General features: G+C 36.1%; 2 protein-coding genes across 3 annotated transcripts in view; one reads left to right on the forward strand and one right to left on the reverse strand.

The window, feature by feature from the left end:
* The window catches only part of SASS6 (SAS-6 centriolar assembly protein), a 42,458-nt gene extending 39,299 nt beyond the window's left edge, over positions 1 to 3,159 (forward strand). The window contains exons 16-17 of the mRNA XM_081026045.1: positions 721 to 815; positions 915 to 3,159. Coding sequence (XP_080882171.1) covers positions 721 to 815; positions 915 to 1,021 — 202 coding nt within the window. The 3' untranslated portion in view covers positions 1,022 to 3,159. The remainder of the gene's footprint in view (positions 1 to 720; positions 816 to 914) is intronic.
* A 334-nt stretch (positions 3,160 to 3,493) lies between these two features.
* Positions 3,494 to 24,195, reverse strand: part of MFSD14A (major facilitator superfamily domain containing 14A) — a 36,971-nt gene continuing 16,269 nt past the window's right edge. The window contains exons 3-12 of one of the 2 annotated variants that reach the window (XM_081026046.1): positions 20,483 to 20,545; positions 19,613 to 19,740; positions 17,702 to 17,816; positions 14,548 to 14,766; positions 14,170 to 14,283; positions 13,367 to 13,438; positions 8,399 to 8,511; positions 6,737 to 6,834; positions 5,796 to 5,959; positions 3,494 to 4,729 (exon numbers count right to left, since the gene is read on the reverse strand). In XM_081026046.1, coding sequence (XP_080882172.1) covers positions 4,523 to 4,729; positions 5,796 to 5,959; positions 6,737 to 6,834; positions 8,399 to 8,511; positions 13,367 to 13,438; positions 14,170 to 14,283; positions 14,548 to 14,766; positions 17,702 to 17,816; positions 19,613 to 19,740; positions 20,483 to 20,545 — 1,293 coding nt within the window. In that variant the 3' untranslated portion in view covers positions 3,494 to 4,522. The remainder of the gene's footprint in view (positions 4,730 to 5,795; positions 5,960 to 6,736; positions 6,835 to 8,398; positions 8,512 to 13,366; positions 13,439 to 14,169; positions 14,284 to 14,547; positions 14,767 to 17,701; positions 17,817 to 19,612; positions 19,741 to 20,482; positions 20,546 to 24,195) is intronic. The other variant, XM_081026047.1, reaches the window with a different exon arrangement.

Below are 24,195 nucleotides of genomic sequence, written 5' to 3' on the forward strand. Positions count from 1 at the left end.
GCGATTTTGCGAGTGTGGTAAATTCGGGTTACCGTATATTTCTTTACATATGCATTGAAGATTCGCGATTTTGCGCTATCATGGTGCCTGTTAGAATGTTGAAGAGCTCGCACTTGCGCACTAGTGAGGTCCCAGGGAGATGCTGATGCAAGGGTGGACCAGACTGCTATAGTGACAGGGCGGGCAAACAGGGAGCAGGGACCAATCAAATCAGGCTTTGTATACAGCCAACAGCCAACCACAATACTGCACCATTGTACAGTACAGCATAGAAAATGTCGACCAGTCAAACCCCTATCATCCCTATCATGGCACCAGCCAAAAGAAAGAAGTATGATGCAAATTTTAAACTGAAAGTTATTTGGTGTGTGGAAGGTGTGCGGAAGAGGGGGTAGTCTTATACGGCGAGTATATAACAAACTCTGTATTTTGAGTGGAAATGTTAGGGGGTCGTCTTATACGCCCAGTCGTCTTATACGCCGGCAAATACGGTACTATAATTTACTTTTTACTGGGAAGAAGGGTGCTTTGACTTATGTGTAGATAAAATTATTTGCTTAAGAAAGCAGAGAAGAATGTGATTTTTTCGAGGGGCAAAACTGTAAATATAACTTACCTTATGTATTGCATATATATAGATTAGACATTCAAAATTAACTACTAAAGAGAAAATAAGACTTTGTTTTAAAAAAAGTAAATAATTACTATTTTCTTTTTGAGTGGTGAAAATTTAGGGTTGGAATCCAAATATCTGAAGAAAAGGGAAGACAGCATTCCTTTACGTGGACTCAGCCAAAATCTCTTCAATAATCCAGGTGAGAAGACATTTCTGAAATAGATTGTTCTCTGCGGTTTAAATAAATGTACGTAAAAAGACTGGAGTGAATATAATCTTTTTTTGTGTTCATTTGCAGACCATCAAAAAGATGGCACGTTAGCAGCATTACAGACATCCTCAAAACCAACGCTGCTCCCTTCTGCATCTTCAGCTTATTTCCCTGGACAGTTACCAAACAGTTAATCCTAGTGTGATCTTTTACTTATTGAAACTTTAGAAATTCAGGTGGTTTAAAAATATATAAACAGCATTAACAGATCAAATCCTTAACAAGCAAGTTTCAAATTTTATTTGAGCAACCCTATGAGATTGTTTGGATCTTTTAAGTACTGCTGTCATTTATGGCAGACAGTTTAGAGGAGCAAACTTGTACTTGAGAACTGGTGAAGATTCAGAGTAAATGACACTCTTTAGTTTGTGAACATGGTATTTTATAGAATAATAGTATGAACTTTATTAAACTACTCCTTAGAAGTTCTTACAAATTCTAAGAATTGATCTTTATAAGGGACATTCTAATCATATTGAATATCTGTTAATTAAAACTTGTTCAGACATAATGGGAAACCAAAGAATGCTAATAATTCATTTTATCATTTTCATTGGTAAAATGTTTTAAATTTGCCACCTAAGAATTATGAGGGAAGATGATTATCTCCTAAGATATCTATGTTATCAATGATATGTATAGAAAAGGGAAATGTCCTAAAATTAATGAATTAAATCCTTCATAGCAAGTCATTTCCCTTGAAACCTTTATCTGTTGAATAAGTCTATTAGTAATGTTGATACATTCATTTTAAAAATAACTTGGATAGTTATTTTCATGACCAGATTAGGTATAAATTACTTTAGTCATTTGAGCTGCAAGTTTACAGGATTTTACTGCTTCCTGGAAGTCTATACCCATTCAGTTTTTCTCTTTCATTTGGAGTTTTATTAGTTTTTTTTATGCTGTTAAATTTGTATTACTGAATTTTGTTTTAAAAATTAGTACTATACAAAATGTTGACTATAAGAGCATCATGAATATTCATTGTATTTGCTTTTATTTTAAAATGGGTTTAATGTTTGCTTAATAAAGTAGGAAAAATGAGTAACTTAGAAATTAAAACTTTCTTCTCTTCCCTGTAAGTTTCAAGTAAGAATTGTTCCTTGGAAAAAATTAGGTGGTTTTTAAAATTCACCCAGAATCATAGGGCCCCATTTTTTTGTTGTTGACAATCATCCAATAGAGTAGCATTCTCTTAAGAAACGTCTACATCAATTTTTACTTGCGAAGGTTAATGCTCATGTGACCTTTTAAAAATTATTTTCAAGGACCGTATTATACAGATAAGACATTTGAAGATATTAATGACATACCAGCAATTCCATGGTAAGACAAAGAATCTTTGCTAATTTTTTAATGAAGCCATGATATTGAGTCTTATACTTGAAACTGTGCTGGCAATGGCAAGCTGTCTTACAAAGGGAACTAATCTAAAAAAATTTAGTAACTATTATTAGTTATGTACAGTTCTTTCCTCATTTAGATAAACTACATCAGTAAGAATACTTGGTTACAGTAATTTGAAAGCACTTACAAATAATCTGAAAGAAGCCTGCTGGCAATATAATTTGTTCTTGTAAATCCTATGTCATATATAGACACACACACACACACAGAGTGCCCAAAAAACAAAAATGTATACACATTTTAAGAAAGGAAAAAACTGTATTAAAATTGTGATGATATATACCAATAACAAAAGATGAATACAAGTCACATTTGACTTCTGCAATTACAAGAGGTGCTCAAAGTGGTTACCATCAGCATCCAGACACTTCTGATTATAGCAAACTACTACTTGAGAAACACTGACCAGTGTCCACTTGTATAAATGTTTTTGGCACAACCCCTCCCCCGGCCAGAGTGTGTGTGTATATATAAAAAATTTATGGACAGGGTTTGGATGGGATACATGACATATAGGTCGCTCTTTTTTTTTTTTTTTTAAAACTTAGATATTCTCTTCCATATCCACACATGGAAAATTAGAGAATTTCCAAAAATTTGGATCGAGACCACTTCGATGTTAACTTGCAAAAGACTTTTCTTCGTGTTAGATGTATATATATATATATATAGACTTTTGAGTGTGCTAATTCTTTGCTCTACCTCTTAAAGTTTTATTTGAAATTGTTTTGCAGTGTAAATTATACATGTGTTAATCAAAATGTTGCATTTAATGTATTTCTGTAAACTGTGAGCTTGGTTTATGAATATTTGGGGAGTATGATATGCAAAAAGTATATAAAAACAAATTGGATTGATTTACAACATATCTGCTTAGAAAATTCATTAATTTATAGACTTAAGTTTTCATTTGTTTGTCTTCCTACAAGAGTATTGGATAATGAAGGAAAAGAAATGGATTCAAAGAGGAGGTATAAAGCTTTGATTTGTTACTGCAAAAGTGATTATGTTAACAAAGCCAAAACAGGCTCTATAGGGAATCACAGATCAAGACTTTCTTTAAAAAAAAAAATCATTAAAATATTTAATTTTATTAACAGAATATTTACATTTCTTTTAAGACCTTATTTAACCATAGTGAATGTTCCAAGTTTAAAAAGCATTAAGCAATAACCACACACAAGATGAAAACAGTGGAAACTATACAATACTTTATGTACAATTTTTACAAAGTAACACTTTTTTAAATAATATAACTGGACACAAAAATATACACTTTAGAGAAATTCACATCAGTAATTGTATAAAGCTCTCTTCTAGGGTCCTGAAAATTTAGGACAAACATTAGCTCTGTAAATAAAGTGTTACTGTGACAGTCCTGAAAGGCCACTATATATATTTATCTACATATAGATATCACATTGACATTTTCAAGGCTACCAGCTTTACTATATAATTTTTAGATTATGTATTCAAGTGTTGAGGTTCTTATGATTATGCAAACATTAAAAGAATAGTGGTGTAAGTAACTGGGGAACAAATTCGAGCCAACATGTAGATTTACAGGCTCTAAACACCCCAACTTAAAATCTACATGGCTGCTATTTTCTTATTTAAAAACAGTAGTGACTAATGTTTAAAATAAAATTACTACAAATAGGCTTGAAACATGATTCAGATTTAGTACAATTTTCTTAAGCGTTTTTTTAATTCAAACAATTCATTTACCATTTCTTTCCTTTAGTGCATCTGCATTAAGGCTTTGAATTATTATTTAACCCAAGTTTTTACAATAAAATCTGACTCAAGGTTTTACAATGTTAAAACGAACAGGTCTACAACCGCACTATCTATTCTGTCTCACTGTGAGTCAGCATAAATAGAGTTAAAGCTCAACACCTGAAGGAAATGGTAGCAGAGACATTACTAGTATCTAAGAAGTTACATATATAGTTTTTAATTAAAGGATGTGTAATAAAACAAACAGCTTAGTGGCAAGAAATTGGTGCTAATAAACAAAAGGTTTCTTTTCAAAAGAAACTGTAACATCTTTGGAAAACTGTGGTTCTTCTTTAGTTCCCATTTAGTTCCCGCGGAGTTCATGCAGATACGTTTCTTAAGACAATCTTAAAAGTACATTGTAGATGGAAATGGAATGTACATCCACAACTACAGGTGAAACTAAGACCTGGGTGCTGATAGAAAAGTCTTCCTGATTTCGGGCGTCACACGTTTGTGTCCTGGAGCAAAGGTTCTTTGGCCTCTCCTGGTGCTTGTGTACTATGAGGATGGCTGTGACCACCACAGTGCTTTCTCCAGCTGCTGGACCGTAAGCTTAAATTGGTATGTTCCGGAATAAACAAGGCAACAAGCAGAGCCAGCAGTACCGAACAGGCTCCAAAGAGAAAGGGGGGGCCAGGGATGATGGAATTCTAGGGGAGAAAAACACAGGATGATTTTTACACAAGCATCTTTGCTCATAAGAAGAGACTGCTTATCTTTTAGTAATAACTGATTGCTATGAATTACAAGCCAGTGGCAACTCTTTCATCATTAGTTACAAAAGCATTCCCTTTCAGGAGAAAAGGATACTATCACAGTCTTAATATAAAATTCTGGGGATAACAACTCACCCAAGAAACAGCCAAAAGATTTTATTTTAAAAACAGTCTGTGCAAAAATATATTGTCACTTGCAGCATAAAATCGGAACACATTCTATGAGCCTTCACTTAATTTGTTACTTCAAGAGGAAAACAGAAAAGGAAGATCTCAAAAGTAAAATCAAATAGCACAGAACATTAACTACAGTAGCAGAATCAATGACCATTGTTCTTTGTTTAAAAAGTTAATTATGCTCTCGTGATTGAAAGTGTGGAAAACACAATGTGTGACCAACAGAAGTATCAAACAGACCTTTGTTTTAGCCCGAAATTACATTCATTCTTAGCAAAAACTTGCACTGCCAGTTTTACCTGTGTGGAGCCCACAAACATCTGTGTGTAAAACTCGTCTTAGCTAGTTGGAAGATTAGTGCAGAATTCTGCTAACTAAGCAAGGAAACTGATGAGCAGTCTCTATTGGCTAAAATGATGTTTGCTATTAACGCTTAACGTTGTCATGAGGGAGTGTGTTTGGCAAAGCAGTGAATAGAGGTGCTCAGCAGTAGCTGAGGGCAGCTTGCCAGGAGACTCGGGCATCACGGCGTCTCAGAAGAGAGACAAGTAGGACAGACAACTGGTTGTTACCTATGCCACTAGTGTAATGTGACAAACTAGAATATTTAAATTATTTTTAATTCTTGAGGGGAAAAAAGGTACGCACAGCCAATTTCACACAAAGGTGTATACGGAACACAGACCCTTAGTCTTTGTGTTTTAAGTGTTTCAGTCGATCTAAAATAAGAATGTCAGATGATAGCTTTCATGACCAAAAACCATATATCATTTTTTAATCCAGCCACATGAACTATATTTTTATGACGTGAATGAAAAATCACCTGTTCAGAGTGGTGCTGTGGGCTTGTGTTTGTTCCTAAGTCTGTTCCTGTCATTGGCAGTTCTTTGAGTTCCACGTGGAATATATAGAAAATGAATCCATAGAGCGCTGGTCCCAGACCATTGCACAGTCCTCGAATTCCTGTTATCATTCCTTGAACGACACCTAAATTATTGAAATAAATGACCACTTAGTACACCACTGATTTTTTTTCCTACCCTAGAACCAGTGCACATCATCTAAAACCAAAACTTTTATCAGACACTAGCAATTTACTGCAAATGGCATCAAAAATTACTTAGAGGCCATCAGCTCTACAAAGTGTAGTAATCCATCTGATGCAAATGCGAGCTCAGGTACACCCATACAGAGGTCTCACGTGAAACACGTGGACAAAAGCACTGTATTTCCCTTCAAAAATTCCCTGGTTAAAAATAAGGCATGAGTTCACAAGCACAACTTTTAAAAACTGTCCCCACGCAGCTATGTAAGTCCTCATTTAGTCAAATATAAACTTTTTATAGGTCGGTATTTATCTCTGGGAGTCTCCTCTCAAATTTAAAATGCAACTTGCTTCCCTTCCCCATTTATCAATTAAATGGTCACTATCACTCTTTTGTAATACCTTTTTTCCCTTATGATTAGATATCCTTTTCAAAGAATTATCAGCATTTCAAGAATATTCCCACACAAAGCACAAGACAATAAAAATGTTGCCATGTCTTTAGATAGCTGAACCCATAAGATTTAATAAAAGGTTATGAATGTATCTGTAGGTGGCTAAGCACATCATAGCAAATAAATAAGTAGGTAGTGAATACAAGGTAGTCACATACTCCAAGTGAGAAACAAAGCTATATAGTGTATCCACCGAAGGAGAGAGAACACAGGATGAGAATATCCTGGCTTTTAAATAGTTATCACCGATTCCTATCAACTCACCTTGTTGGTCAGCATCAGCAGTTCGTGAGACGAGTGCACTGACAGCTGGGAAGGTAATGCTGGACATGGCTGCCACGGCCCCCGCGGCCCACATCATCCTGCAACCAAAGCCAACAAAATAACTCACTCATGTCCTCCACTGTGCCTGGGTAGGGACAATACTGCTTAGTTAACAGTATACCTACATTTTCCCACTGGATCTCGGAAAGGTAAGTAGTTCCTTTCCTTTTCCTCCCTTCCTCCTCTCCCAATCACTCAAAAGTCTTAACTCTTTACCCTTCTAGAAAAAGCTGCTTGTTCACAGGGGCGGTATGGGGTTTTAATATGAAATTGGTGTACCATGTTACAAACTATAAAAGGACTTGGGTATTATGTCGGGGAGAGTGGTGGAGGTATGTGGAGAATAATGCATAATACTTTATTTGTATTGTAAACATCATTTAATGTTTCCAAACATGTGAAGCCAGTAACTCTTCAGCAAGACTTGTGGTTCAATGAGAATATATAACTGATTTAAATCTTTGGATGTTCCTACTTTGATATTTAAATGTTTTAGATAAACTCAGCCTCTTGTAAAAGCTAGACTAGAAAAGCAAATGTGGGCCGGCCCGGTGGCTCAGGTGGTTGGAGTGCCATGCTCTTAACACCGAGATCGCCGGTTCGATTCCCACATGGGCCAGTGAGCTGCGCCCTCCACAGCTAAGACTGTGAACAACAGCTCTCCCTGGAGCTGGGCTGCCGTGACCAGCCTCCCGGAGGGTTGGCTTGAGCTGCTACGGGCTGCTGAGTGCTGCCACTGGCTACCGTGTGCCGCCATGAGCGGCCAGCAGCCGGTGAGAGCTGCTGTGAGCGGCCGACCTACGACTGGCACTGGCGACCGACTGCCTCATCAGGGGGGCTGGGGGGGGCAAGACTCATAATACCAGCATGGGCCAGGTATTATGAGAAACAACAGCTTGAATCGGAGTGGTGGGGCATGAGGCGGAAGGGGGAAAAAAAAAAAGCAAACGTCCATCAAACATGCCTAAATCCAAACAAAGACGATGTGTTCAGCTGCATGAAACATTAGTGCAAACTAGAGTTCAGTCCTGTAACAGCTGAGGACAAAGGCAGACTGGACTGACATCAGCGCGTCGTTATTCCCATCACCCCCTACAGGAAAGCAGTTTTCTCAGCATAAAACCAGGACCAAAACAAGTGGACTTTCTCATATGCTTCTGGTTTGCTGTCAACAATAAGCACTCTCTGGCATTACTCAATTTTTTTTCTTTCTAACCAGAAAAACAAGGTAAATAACACTAACTTTCAGGGTCTTGTTACTATGGGATTATATTCTTTTTCCCTAATGACAAATTGATCTAGATATTAAATGCTCATTAGAGATTCAAAGGCTCAATAATCTCATTCAAAAACCCAACCTGTCACTTAGCTATAAAATGTTACCTTTCTATCCTAGCCTCAAGCCATTCCAGAATATAAATATACACAAGCAAGAGATTTGTATTATATACATTTTGAGGAAAAAGGCATAGTAAGAGAGACTAAAGTTTAAAGCCTTAGTTGAAAAGCAAATAAATATAAAAATGTCAATTATACCTTAAAGTGAAAAAAAAAAATACAAGAGGCAAAAATTTTTGAAAACATTAAAATAATTATACCTACCAAGGTTCTGAACCGAAACCATACCATGCCAGCTGTAATATTTGAAATCCCAGACCCAATAAAATGGTGTTCTTGTTTCCAATTGACCTCATAAGTAAACTCAAGACAATGGTCTGGGAAAAAAGAAAAATCAAAATAGTTTGTCAGAATACAATAAACTTTTTAAAACTAAAATGAAAAAATATTTGGTGACTTCTTTCAACCTATAATAAAAGAACTATAAAAGAAGATAAGAACTATTATCTTTTCTACATTTTGGCTTTTCAGCAACAATTACCCTGAATATATCCAGGTCACACAAGCAGATGAAATCTGCTCACAGCCAGATTCCGGGAAAAAGTTAGAAAACTCAAACAGAAAGTTTCTGTTCAGTATATTTCTACTGAGCATCACTTATACCAGAAGTTAAAACAGTAGGACCAAAGGGTCCTAACTAAGTATTTGGAGATCCCTGTTCTATAAAAGTTTTAATAGGTCCAAGTTACTCTGAAATGCTTACTCCCCCAACTAAAACTTAAAACAGTATAATGATTCACATATGCTTCACTTAAATTAACTTATTTCTGACATGATGCTTTATGAACAGTAAGTCAGTTTAACAAGTATGATTTGGGAAAAGTATAGTGTAATAACTAAGATCATAGCCTTTGGAAAACAGTGGATCATGGCGATTCTTGGCTCTAAATGTGTGGCCTGGGCAAGTCACTTCACTCTAAGGCTCAGTTTAGTCCCGTAGAAAACGGCCATAATAGTACCTACTTCAAAACTCCTGTGAACTTGGACGGTGTGTCCATCGAGTGCTTAGCACTGTGACTGGCACATAGCATTTGATGAACAACAGGACAAGCTGATGGGCTTTCCTGCACCTCCTTTCAGAGCTCAGGGACATCCTGCAATGATTTGGGGACACTGGAAAATACATTTTGCTATTCTAATTAAAGTATTAAATATACCATAAGATAGCTAGTAAGTCTACTGAGGAAGAAGTGAAAATAATTCAGGAAATCACTATTTGATGACTAACTGACACTCTAAATTCACAATCATCAAAGTATAAATTCTTTAAATTGAAACAATCATTTAAGAGTTTAATCTGATTTAATCACAAATAAGCCAGTAGAATGCAAATGATTCTTTGAAGGATTCTTTAACAAACAGGAATCATAACTTTCTTCTGAGATTTTCCCTTAAATCAAGTGAGCAAAGGCGTGGAACTTTGTTGGATTACATTCTTCAACCGCAGCCACAAAAGGGAACTCACCTCGAGTAAGCAGCTAGCAAAGAAAAACCTGTATATGTGACACTCTTAACTGGAGATACTGATTTCCCCCCTGAGGATAGGGACCTTTTTCTCAACTTTTATCGCCAGCACCTAGTATAAGTGTGGGAAGCATGTGTGATTTTAAATGTCAATATTCTCAATAATAATGGAACAAATTATTTAGTATATACAGTGTACAAGACAGGAAAAAAGTTAAGGTCCCTTAATTTTAATATAACTCATTCTGAACATGAGAGAACGAAGTCCCAAAGGTTAAATGACATGAATTAATTGAAAATAAGCACAATGACACAGCTAATTAATAGTTAACTGACATCAGCTCTGGTCAGTCATGCCCAACTGCTATTCTAGGTCTGTGGGCAGTGACCTAAGGGTCAGTGAATAGGTCACAGTTCTGATCAGCAAAAACAGATGACCTCACAGTGGAAAAAAGACAGACATAAGCATACTCATTGAACAAGATAATTCTAGGTGGTAGCTGCTATGAAGAAAATAAGAGTGACAGAGGTGCTGCTTGAACCTGGATAGGCAGGGAAGGCCTTTCTGAGGCAACATCTGAGGTGACAGCTGAAAGAGGGGGAGGAGGAGGCAGTTAAGGTGAATGTCCAGGAGGAGAGAGCACGCTGGGGGTGACAGCGAGTGCAAAGGTCCGGGACTGAAGAGTATGAACAACATGGACAATGGAGGAAAATGAGGTCATGTCGAGTCTATATTTTATTCTGGTAGCAACAGAAAGTGAATTTTATACAGAACTCTGACTAAATTTCCACTTTACAAAAATTATGCTGCTGAGTGGCAAATGAGCAGTAGGGAGACAGCTGTGGAATGGGATGGAGGCTACCGCCATGCCCAGACTGGGTTCCTAGCAATGGAGACAGTGAGAAAGGCTGCAAAGAGACAAAGGTGACACATATGATGTGAGGGACTGGATGTGGGGTAAGCGGAAAGAAACGAATCAAGACTGACGCCTAGTTTTCTGGCCCCAACAACTGAGAAGCTACTTATCCCACTGAAGGAGATGAGCGGCCCTTGGAGGAAGCAAGCCAGATTTCAGGTTCGGCCATGGCAAGTTTGAGATGCCAGCCGAAGTGTTAGAAAGGAGCTCAGGAAGTGGCTGGCGTGCATCTGGAATCATCAGCATATAGAGGACCACATGAGAGCATCGAGGAAGAGAAATGTAACCTAACTATTATATATGAATGGACTTACGTAAACATTTATTTAGTGCAAGTGTCATGAATCCATGCCTACTGGTGCCAAGGACGTGATGGGACCTATGGCAAACCAGAGACTACAGGCTTCACAAGGGTCAACCCTTGGCTCCCACGGGAAAGTAGGACAGAGGAAGGGAGGCAGAAAGGACACAGGGACAAAGGACCAAGGGCAGGCAATCAAATGAACAGACGTGAATGGCAACCACAAGCAGCTGATCTTCCCCTGAGCAGTCAGCGGGGCAAGTCATTCTCAACTGTAACCTTCACATACATGAGAATACAAGATAATCATCTACCTTTTGTGCTCTATATATTCTTAAATTAATATTCATTTCAGTTCACATGACACAAAAATGCATTTATCAATATTTACATTGAAAATAGATACTCCTATTCACCTGTTTTTGAACTAGTTTCTCATTTTAAAATGTAATTTTTCATCTCAAAACATGTTTCTGTGTAGGCCCCCAAAGTGAAATGGGTCCATATTCCTTGTGCACCGTGTTTCTATAGCGACATCTGCTGTGCCTTCAACCCTGGTTGGGTTGTGGCTCCTTCCTGCCCACAACTCACAGGGCCCTGGGCCACAGTGCTCTCCAGTACAAACCCCACCATGCCCACTCCCTGCAGACACGTCTGCCCTTCCAGATTCTGAGCTCTTAGGGGCTGGTGTCCATCCTGTCCCCCTTGTGCAGCTGCCATCTGCTGAGCAGAGGGAAAGTTTCCTCCAAAGCACCTGCAGCTCATCACTCGCGCCATCCACAGTATTACTGCCTGAATCTAGTAGTGGTCTACAGCTTCCGTGATCAGTTAAGTATGAAATGGAACTTAGGACCTTACAGCTATTCATCTCTCAACTGTCATTATACAGTGAATGCTACTCTGTTCTCTTCACTAAATCTGAAACAAAATATTAGCAAATCTAATCTCAGCAATGTATGAAAAAGATAATATATCATGACTAGGTTGGCTTTATCCCAGGATTCAAGGTCGGCTTAACACATCAAGCTCTAGTCTTATTACTTGTACATTTTCTTTTGTGTTACGCTTCAGAAAGGTGTTTTCTTAAAAAGCTATTTAATATGTAGACAACAACATATTTTTCTCCAAAGTTGAAGAACACATTTCAAATAGCCAGTAATGAATATTTAAATGCAATGTTTTTCCAGATCAGTATTTTTCAGGATAAAACTGAAATTAAAAATAGTACTAATATTCAATGCCATTTGTATGCATGTGTGGGTTACAAGGGAGGTATATTATACAATTTAAACTTGGAAGTTTATCACTAAACCTACCAAAAATTAATAACTGATGATATCTGCAGAAAGAGCCCTACTAAGAAATGGTCAAACATCCAAGAGTCCAATTAAACAGACTCTAACTTCCATTTTCTTAAAAGTAGAATGAAAGAAAGCTGGGATCTAGTAGACTGGATCTAAGATGGGAAAAAGTGTTAAATCATCTGCAGAGTCCAGAAGAAGCAAAGCCAAAAATTAAGGAATGGGCAGGGCTTATTCACAGAAAGGAGAAAGACTGAGAAAAAAAATTCTGGTCACTAGAGAAGACTTTCTTGTGGAACAGAGATAGTTTGTAGACCATGATGAAATATCTCCTAAGAAAATCCAAATTCTTCTTCATCAAACCACTACTGGTTACCATCTGGGTTTCCAGATCGATATGTCAGTGTGATTCCTCGACTCAGAACCTTCCAACGACTTCCTGTTCTTCATGTCCAGTCTGACGATGCCTGCAATGCCCCCCAGGGTCTGGTACCCTCCACGTCTGGGTCTTCATTCCTAACAGTCTCTCATCACTCCACCTGAGCCAGACCAGCTCCCGGGCTGTTTCCTACACATGCCAGGTATAGTCTCTCCTTAGTTTATTTCTGTTCCGGCTGCTTAGAATTTTCTTCCTCCAGATAATCCCATGGCTTGTTTCTCATTCCTTTGAGTCTCTGCTCAAATGTCTTTTATAGCAAGGCCTTTCCAATCCTCCCAGAAAATAACACCCTGCCCCCAGTCACTCTCTACATCCCCTGAACCCTTTTTTTTTTTTTATAATCCTCGTTACACCTGCTACATTTAAGCTGACATTATTATTGTTCTGTCTTATTCCATGAAAGTGTAATAAACTCGTTCCATGGCACATCCCCAGTGTCTGACACATGGCAAGTATTCAGTATTTGTTGTAAGAGAATGGAGCTAATACAAAACTTCTGACTTTATGCAGGTGTATAACCTCGTATAAATCAATAAACTGTCTTCCTGGTGTGTATGTCATATGTTGATTGCGTCAGTCCCAAGAATCTAATCAATACTAGCTACCTAACAAAATTAAGTTTCTGAGCCTGTAAACCACAGATCCTGACACTGGCAAATCCACACCAAGATAGCATCACTTGAGGCCCCATTTGGATGGCCAGCCGGGTTCAACCCTCTATGACATTACTCTAAGTAAAAAGAAACTCACCTGTGCAATAATGGAAAGAATGCCAAGGACTGCTATAAATGCTGCAACACTTTCTGGTGAAAATTTCATTATCTAGACGGTTTCCAGAAAAAAGTTACATTAGTAAATAAGAAAGCACAGCAAATACCATACTAATGCAGCTACTTGTATATTAACATTAAATGGACCAGGGGAAAAAACAACCATTTATAACCGAAGAATTCTTCAGAGGAAGAATCTGGCTTTCACTGAGAACCAAAATTATACCAAGGGTTAACACACTAAAAATAATACTTCCTTAATTTAAGCTAAATAAATCTAAATCCCTTAGTTTAGATTTACTAAATTGGAGACAGCTATCAAGCACTACGAATCCATTTTACAAATAAATATTGCACCGTTTTGTGTTTTTTACAGGTATTCAGTCTCTGCCTACCAAGGTTTGTATCAAGGAGAGAAAAACTCATGCTCTCATTTGGCTAGCTGCTTTACTAATATATATGCTAAATCACAAAGAAACTTCTGGAGCAGGTGAATGAATGAAAGCATCCCATCACCTCCATAAACAACACAGGAACACACTCAAACCACATACTGTGACAAGGAAAACTGTACCTTTCTGCCAAAGCCCAAAGTCTTAATAGAGATGTGTAAGGAACATCAGCCACACTAAATTGGAACTTAATTCCAGGGAGCTGTTATTTACAAAATGGAAGTCATTTTTAAAGTTCTCTGCTATTCTAGCTTTCTTGAGATTAAATATTTGTGTTGTTATGGCACTAAACAATGCCAAGACAAGTCCACCTTAATAGAATAGGATTTACCTGTCTGAGATATAAAAAAAAGCTGGAATATTGGCCTGCCTCCGGAAGGTAGGAGAGAAACACCGTAATGCAGATCAGCAGCACTATGGAATCCTGGCCCACTTTTTTTAAGGACTAGAACAAGAAAAAGATGGATATAAAGTTTTATAAAACACTGAACTATGCAAGTATCTTTTGACACTGTACATACAAACACCTAGTTGTCTTTTTTTCAGTTTATTTCATCTTCCCCAAACTATTCTCAAAGATATTCCACAATATTTTTTGAAAATCTATCAAGATGTTCTCCCCAAAGTAACACATACAACGAAATATCACTGCTGCACTGAACCATGCATTTCCTTTCCTGCCAAAGAGAAAGGATAAGTATAAGCGTACGGCAAAGGGGTCGGCCTGTTCCCAGGAAATGGGTGCTCCCCATGACGCTGGCCGCATCTTCTCAGGCAGCGACTCTGGCACAGCAACAAGGATAAAACAAATATCCAGCAAGGCTATCGCGGTGGCCAGGACCACCACTAAGCTATCCCCATACACACGTCCAAGGTAAGCTCCAATTGCAGGGCTGGTCACCAAACTTGCAGCAAATGTTGCTGAAACCTGAAACAAATTAAAGTCAAAAGAAGAGATTAGTCAGGATACCGTGACTCCTTTACTTCAACAACATAAACTCTGATTTGTCAGTCCTCCTGCTCCACTGGGCCCTCCCTTTCCTGCTCCTACCTGTGGCATTTCCTTATACTCTCTTCTCTTGCAGGAAGGGAAAAAAACTAGATTGTTAACTAAAAAATCTGTAATAGCCTCCAAGACAGTGGCTTCAAACTTTCTTGGAGCCCTCTGTTGAAATAAACAATCTCCAGGTAAAACAGACTTAAAAATAAACAAAAAGCTGGTTTAGCTGAGGAAGGGCTGGGGGCCTAGAACATTGTCCCAATGCCCCCACCCTGACTGCCAGCCATGCTAGTCCGGGTTACCTTTACACCCTCAGTGCTCTGTGAAAGGAGCCCAAAAAACAATGCTCTAAGGAAATCCAATGTCACCGTGATTTTTGCCCCAATATTAAAATTAAAATTAAATGAATGTTTACCCTGACACATATTTAAGGCTGGCTGAAATAAACCTTAAAGACATTGAGGTTTATCTTCTTCTCATCAGTAATAGTGGTAAGTCTGGGTACAAAATTGAACTTAGTAATCTTTTTAGGTGGCAGGGTTAGGAAGAATGAGATGTGAACTGAACACATCTCTAACCATGTCTAAACCTCTGAGAAGTCCATACAAGTCTTGTGAAAAAAGCAGATTAAAGTAGAGAGGATACAGGGAAAGAAAAGAAAGAAAAGAAAAGAAAGAAGGAAAGAAAAGAAAGGAAAGAAAGGAAAGAAAGAAAGAAACCTGTTAATCCCAGACATATCTGGCCTACTGCACAAAATGGCCTGCAAATTAGTAGATCTGACATGTGACACTTGATAGAGACTGCACTCTTCAGAGAATAATAAATTAATGCTGGAAGTCCATGAGCTTCTGCTCCCTACTCTGTGCTTCATTTTTATTCTGCTTCCATGCCATTCTTGACTTTTGGGTGAAGAATTTAAGTATCACAGGAGTCCTTATTTTGAGTTGCTTATTAATAACTGATCAAGACAAGCAATTCAATTTTCAAAGGTCAATTATTTGACAAGTACATAAAATTCTAATAACTTTAAACATCTAGCTATCAACCCAAATGTCCATCAATCGGTGACTGGACAAACAGAACATAGTGTATCCCATACAACACAATACTTACTACACAGCAATAAAAAGAAACTATTACTCTATGTATCAACATGGATGAACTATACAAGGCTGTGCTAAGTCAAAGAAGCTAGACATAAAAGACTACATTTTGTATTATTTCATTTATGTGAAATTTCTATTAAAAGCAAAACTACAGAAACAGAAAGTAGATTGGTGGTTGCCTGAGGTCAGGGGTGAAGCAGGAATTGATGGCAGATGGGTCTCAGGGAACTTTCTGGGCTGGTAGAAATGTCCTAAAACTAGATTATGGTGGTATTTTGTTATGACAACCCTAGCAAGTTAAATACAGTGGGCTGTGGTCTCAGAGGGACCCGGATATGAGCAGAGCTCTGGCACTGGGGTGGAAAAAGGGGCAATGGTTCTCACTGCAAGGGTCAGAGATCCTGAGTGCCAAACAGTGAGCAAAGGTCCACCCAGAGTGTAGGTCTTTCATGTCATGTCCCTTCTCCTTGACTCTCCTCATCTGGTAGCCATTTCTTTCTGGTCAGACAGAAAGAGAACCACAATCATTGTCCTCCCTTTTATCTGCATTCATATTATTTCTAAAAGATTTAAGTTGCGATTTCCTAAAATAAATAAATAAATAAAATAAATAAAGCCTCCAAGTTGAAAATTATTAATTTCAAAGATTAGACTATGACAAAGTAAATTACTTCAGCAAAAACAAAAACTGGATTTGGATGTGGGTTGTAGTCATGGTTGTACAGCGCTATAAATTTACTAAAATCCACTGAATTATACACATCAAATGGATGAATTTTATTGTATGTAAATTATATCGCAATAAAGCTGCTAAAAAAATTCTGACTATTATCGACTCTTTATCATTAAATGTTTACAAATGAAATCAATAGTTCTTTTTCTAAGTTTCTCATTATAGCTGCTTTGATATATGCTCTAAATCAAAGAAACTTCTGGAGCAGGTGAATGGCTGAAAGCATCCCCTAGGTATTTCCCCCCGAAACCTCTCAATTCCATGATTCTTTGTTACAGTATCCTTTGAATCAATGATAGTCTCTTGTAAAACTAAGATTCAGCCTAACACAATATTTAGTCCTTATTTATCAAAAGATGCTTGTCCCGTATTTGCCAAAATTCATCACTGTCTTACTTCTGGCTATCTGTATATTATTGTGCAAATGTTAACTATTTTGTTCCTAGGTTTGATAAAACAGATTATATTGTCATTAACTAGTTAACCAAAACAGTGTCCAGAGAATGGCAAACTACTGCTTATTGGCCCAATCAAGCTAAAAATGATTCTTACGTTTTAAGAGATGTAAACAAACATACAAGCAAAAACAAAAAATATTGAGAGACAATATGTGGCCCACAAAGCCACAGAAAAGCTCTGCTGATCTCTGAGCTAGATGTTAAGCCTATTATATTTTAGATTAGCCGTTAAATATTAGTATTTTTAAACTCATGATACAGTCAGTAATTCCTTAGTTTTAGTATTCTGTTAAAAATAACTTCTATATGTAAAAATATTCTACTATAATTTCAAATCTCACATGTGTGACTAACAAATACTTACTGAATGATATCATCAAAACTTACATCATGGCTTTGTACTGAAAAAATATTTAATGTAGTCTAATGGGATGATTTTATTATGAAACTTATTTTATGCAAATAAAAATCTTGTAATGCAAAGGCCTGCATTCCTTGTATAATAAGATAATTAAAAAACAAGGTGTTTTTCAGCAGATACAAAAGTATAGAATAAACACACATACCAGTCCGTAAGCCATACTTCTTTCATGTTCTTGGGTTATATCTGCTACGTATGCAAATACCACAGAGAACGTCACTGCAAAAACCCCAGAAACAGAGATAACAGCAAAGTACCACCTACAATTGAAAGACAATTGACAAGAAATGGTTAGAACAGTTACCATCAGCTTAACCTTCCCTTATTTCCATAGGTAAATTAGACTAAGAATAGCTCATTTCAGTCACAGCTTACTGTGACAGTTCATGGATCAATTTGTCCATAAATCATAAGCCACAGATACTTTGAAAAGATACGGCTACAAGGCCCTTCGATAGCAACTCAGCTATTATGCAGGAATACTGTAAATTACACAATGTATTCAGGTCAATCTTTTACCAAACTGTTGAATTTTTAAGTGGCTTTGTTTCTACTAAAAACAGCAATAAACCAAAGTCTATTATAATTCAACCGTTCCTATTTCCCACAGTACTAACACAAAAAACAAAATCCAGTAAATAAAACTGAGGAACAACTTACTCTATATTTATTTCGAGCGTATATATAGAAACTAGATATTTTTCTATAAGTTATGCTTAGCTCTTCAAATGTTGGCAAAACAAATAACTTTTCACATAGACGAAAACTGTATGGTACTCTTCATAAATACAACTGAGAATAGTTACTATAATAAGCAGTGAACAAAAGATATTTTAAAAAGCAAACTACATTTTGCTATACATGGTTCCAAAATATCTGGCTGGGAATAAAAAGTTTCTATCGTAATGCTAATGTTTAGTTTTTTAAAATCATGTGAACTTCAAAATATCATTCCACCAGGATTTTACTGCTTACTAAATTTTTCTAACACACTGCTTTCCACAGCAAATTTTTTGTTCAGTCCCTATGTTCATTTGATACTATTTCAATTGTGTCATCAGCATTCAACAGGGTTTGGTCTTAGAAGTTGTATCTAACCTATGAGAGGAAGATCCTGCCCCATGTATATACCCTTGGCCTTTCTAGATATACCATGGTAATACAACCCATCTATGATACAGAATAATGTTAATATTCTGTGTAAAAGAACATTAGCCAAAGAATTAATAAATCTACAACTAAACTGGGCTCTATAACCTTGGGAAAATCATTCTCTTTGTGAGCTTTCCCTCCCTTCCTCCTCGGTGAAGAATCCTGATTTTGATCAGGGTGGCAATGAGCCCGGCCTCATATAATTAGGAGTGGCATATGCCTGAAATCTGACCAACCAGGCTCAAGCAAAAGCTGGCTAGGAATTCCGTAGTTTCCTTAAAGGATGGCAATGTACTCCTCTTAGCAAGTCCTTCCATCTGGCTGCCTAAAGTGTGAGACACGAGCTGGAGATCAAGCAGCCATCTTAGACAGTAAGGTGACAGTGGAAGATGACAGAGCACAAGTTAGGAAAAAAGAATGATTCCCTGGAACTGCCATACCAGCTCTGAACTGTTCAAGTCCAGACTTCTCTTATATGGGGAGAGAGAAGTAAGTTTCCCTGATTTTAGGCTTTACTGATATATAAAAAAATCTATTCCTAATTAATACAGATAATGATGATTAATTTGTTTTTAACATTCTATTTAACAAAATAAAGTTAGCAACCCTATCCAGTCCCCAAAATACTGTTTTGAAATTTGTGCTGTGCTATCCAAAACCAGGCTAGCCAGTTGCCTACATGCTCCCTATCACAATACCTAGTTCTATAACCTTTATGAACTATTGGCTTAGCTACTGTATTTTGAAGGGATCTCTCACCGACGTCAAAGAATACATGTATTAAAAGAATAAAAGTAAAACTTACATAGATAGGATGGCCAAAAAGTGAAATAAATAAGGGAATATTCAGAAAACAATGAATAGAAAGTGACATTTAGTTGCTATAATCTGAATACATACATACCATGGGCTGATCTTCATTAAAGGAATTGGGGCACATGTGAAAAATACTGTTAGCAGCAAGAAGGATTTTCGGCCCCAAACATCAGAAAGAGCACCAATAAGCGGGGCACTGAGGAATGACAATAAACCCTAAAAAAGGTAAACAGAAAAAAATATATACTATGTATACTTATAAGCCAAAAGTAAATCATTTTACTACCAGAGAAGAATTTTAAACAAGTTTATTTCTAAAATAAATATATCACCAAACTTGAGATAAACAACTTATTTCTTGCCTATGTGTAATTTTAAAATTTCCCAAGATTGTCTAGAATTATCTGCAGGGCTCTGGTTGTGTATTAAATATTAAATGTTCTAATGAATTCTCAACTACAGTAACTCCACATTAGCCATTCTAGAAAAAACATCATGTTAATTATTTGTATTTATATCCATAGACCATTTATCTGTTTATAAAATCTGTTGGTCAAATGAAATCAAGAGTATAGAATATGTAGACTAATCAAGACTTTACCATGCTGATACAATTATAAGTTATGCATTTTTAAAATAGTTCTTTTCTCTTCAATTTATATTCTTGTTCTTAGTTTACAAAAGCATTCAAATCTCTAGAATAAAAATGGCAACACATAAAACACAAGGGAAATCTGCTACGATGTGTGGTTCACCATTATAGATGGCTGGCTATATTTGAATCAAATTATATTTACAACCCACTTCGTTTAAAAAGTGTTAAGTAATCCCCCAAGATATACTCTAATTGTAAAAATTAACACTTACTAGATTAGTCAATTAAGCAGAATTATATATACATAAATGTATGGGGGGGTTGTATACATGCATATATGTATGTATATACGATTGATCCTACCTTTACTCCTTGAATTAGGCCATTCATCAGAAATGTATGTTTAGGGAAAGTTTCATGTAACACCTAAAGTATGAAAATAAAATAAAAATCTCATGCTTCATTTCAGTCTTAGTAAAACTTCTACATTTATATTTTAAAATATTCATTCGTAATACAAATCTAATTTTATTTCAAACAAAATTTCAGATTTATATGACATTATGAATATAAGTAAATAATACCAAACATTTATATGGCATTTCCTATGTATGTCCCAAGGCACTACATTGGGTACTTTATGTATATTATCTCCTTGAATGCCTCACAATGACTCTATTAATAAACTGATACAAACAGCGGTCAAATGTCTTGTCCAAGATTACACAGTAAGTGGCAAAACTGAAATTGAACACAGGAAGTCAGGCTTGACAGTCCATGCTTTTAATCATTATGCTATTTTGCCTCCCACGTATAACTGAATGACTTATAACTTCTTTAGAGATAGGTGTGTATTATCTAAGGAGACTGGGAGAATAAACAGGGAAATTTTAATTGCCAAAAACTAGATCTCTATTAGGTTGGTGCAAAAGTAATTGCGGTTTAAAAGGTTAAAAATAATTGCAAAAACCACAATTACTTTTGCGCCAACCTGTTAGAAACCGTGTTTCCCCGAAAATAAGACCTAGCCGGATAATCAGCTCCACTGCGTCTTTTGGAGCAAAAAGCAATATAGGACCAGGTCTTATACTATATAAGACCCGGTATTGTATATTATATTATACTATACCCAGTCTTACATTATACTATATTATATAAGACCTGGTCTTACATTATAGTAAAATAAGACTGGGTCTTATATTAATTTTTGCTCCAAGATACATTAGAACTGATTGTCCGGCTAGGTCTTATTTTCAGGGAAATACGGAAGATTCCATAAAGAAAAAAAAAATCCCAACTTATGAAAGTGTACGAGTATAACAAGCTATTCTATCCTTTCTAAGATCTGTTCTCAAACTACATAGCATCAGTTTGTTCACAAAGTAGCAAGTGAACCTTTGGGAAACCATTGGTTTAAAAATTGGAAGGAAGGTAACCGAAAAAAATAAAAAGCAGCAGCTACAATTTATAGCCTACATGTCAGAGGCTTTACATATACTGTTTTATTTAATCCTAACAACATTATGAATTAGATAATATTACCACTTTACAGATGAGGCCACTGAGTTCTTGCTTGACTTAAAGTCAATGTTTCTTCCATTATACCATACTGTCTCTCAATAAAGACAACAGAACGGTGATGTGGGAACTAAGAAAGGTGGGGAAATCTCCTTAGGAAGCAAAACTATGCTGAGTGTACTTTCTGACATTTTGTAAAAAAAACATTTGGAAGGATTAGCATGCTCTCTTTTTCAGTTAATCTACTGTCAATAACTAGAAATTTCACAAAAATTAATTCATATGTAAAAACAAAGAAAATTAGAAATGAAATGTTTTAAAAACTTTAAAAAACTTTAGAGTAAATAGTCCTTAAAATATTAAATGCCTTAGCACTGTCTCTGTAGCAAAGGATGCTAAGTCATTTACATAGAAACGTGGCTGGTAGATTTGAGCTCCACAACATGGACTGTACATTTAGCAGCTTGAATGATCAAACAGTGGTCTAATATTTCTAGAACCATAGGTCTATTAAAAAAGTAGTCACTTCTTAGCATTACAGATCCTTAGCATTACAGAATTTGTCTGCCACAAATTCTCTTTATCTAATATGTTATCGCTGATTGAACACCCACTATGAACCAACCATATAGTCATAACCTCTCAAAGTGTTAGACTTCAGTCCTTCAAAATATCTGTCAGTGTAAAATTCTTCTTTGTAGTTAAAGTAAGTCTCCTTGTTGGTAGAGACTCCACCATCCTCCCTTGGGAAGTCTTCCACATAGAACACAGCGTTCTGTAAGCTCTATGAGCTTAAAACAAAGATAATTACAACCACATGAAGTGTAAAAAAAAAGTTTTTTAACTTCACATTTATTTTAAAAACTAAGGCTATCATAAATTTAAAACCAAGTATTTATTATAATTAATATGTCTTAAGATCAGTTATCTGTTAAATGAATTAAAAAGTATCTTTTAAATTTAAAATGATAAAACTTTATCCATTTTGAGAGTTACGTATGGTAAGAGGAATACTTATAATATGTTCATTCTCATTTTCTCTTTTTATATGGATGTCATGCCGTAACTCTCTAGCAGGCACTATTTATAATCAATTTCAAAACATATAAAACAGAAATAGAATGTTTAAAGGTTAACAGACTTGGTGTCTTCTACCCTGAAGCCCTCTTCCCACACCTTAACACGGGGGTTAAAAATAAGGCTGCCAACAAAGGCAACAACAACTAAACTTGCCTCAAAATGAGGAAAATATTTTTTAAAAGCCTACCCTGAATTAATACATTAGTCCTTAATTATTTATATATACTAGGTTTGTAAGAGAATCACTTCTAAAGAATACAAATGCCTGACTGAGCCTCGCCCTTGAAGATTCTGATTTCAGCACGATGGGTTGGTAAGGCCTAGGTATTTTGAAAAAACTCCTCAGGTATCACTGATATTCAATTTGTTTAAAAAAAAAATCACTGAATTAGTAGCACATTGTAACTGCTGAAAAAAAGTTCATCTCTGGTTGGCAAAATGAGTCCTAATAGGGAAGGTAAAGCCTACCCTGAAGCCAAGAGCTCTAATCAAACTGTTGGCTTGGAGGAGTGGGTAGGACTGCAGAACTTTCACGTCCTTACACATTTTCATGCTTAATGTTTTATAACAAGGCATACATCATATATCTAACTATAAAAAAGCATTATATATTATATATACAGATTTATACATGTGTGTCCATTGTACAATTTTCCTTAGTGATGTTTCAACGATTCTTGCTGTTCCAATGTGCAAAGGCCAAAGTACCTGAAAGTCCCTCGAGCATAACAAACCTCAGCAATCAGAGACAACCTAATGTCTACAACTCAATACTTGTTTTCCTGATCACACAAGACAAAAATGTAGAACAAAAAAACAGCAATTACTTTAAAACATGTATACGTTACAGATGAGAAAAGACTAGAAAATAAAACTCTAGATTGCAATATTAACATGTAAATTTTTTTATGACAGGACGGTTGAAGTAAAAAAATATAACCAAAATGGAAAAAGGTAAAGAATTATGAGTATGATAATATTAGGGACAACTCTCTAGTAAGCATAACATCATTTTGCCGTTTTAAAATTCTAGTATAAATAACAAACAGGAATTAAGAGTAAGTAACAACCATAAGGAAAAAAGTCTTGCTATAAATCAAATTATTGGCAATAATGTTATAGCAATTTTCTAACAAATGTAGTAATGCTGGCCAAAAAGCCCAAAAAACAAAAATCTAAGTCCCCTCAAATTAGCACCTTCCATTTTCCTGAGCAGAATTCAATTCAGTATTTCAAAAAGTTTTTTTTAAAAAAGAAACAAAAATCAAAGGTATTGCCCATTTTTTCCCATTTTTTATTTAACAAAAATAATTAAGACTAAGCACAAAGTTAGTTTTCCTCATACTACAAAAAATGAACAAGGTTTTATATCTAAATAACTGGATTTCTTCCTTGTTCTTAAAGAAGACAGTATCCCTTTGTCCAGTTGGGGAAAAAAGATACCAAAGTTAGACAAAAAGTTAACATATCTAAAAAAT

Source organism: Rhinolophus hipposideros, assembly GCF_964194185.1.
Source record: "Rhinolophus hipposideros genome assembly, chromosome: 19".
Classification (NCBI taxonomy): Eukaryota; Metazoa; Chordata; class Mammalia; order Chiroptera; family Rhinolophidae; genus Rhinolophus; species Rhinolophus hipposideros.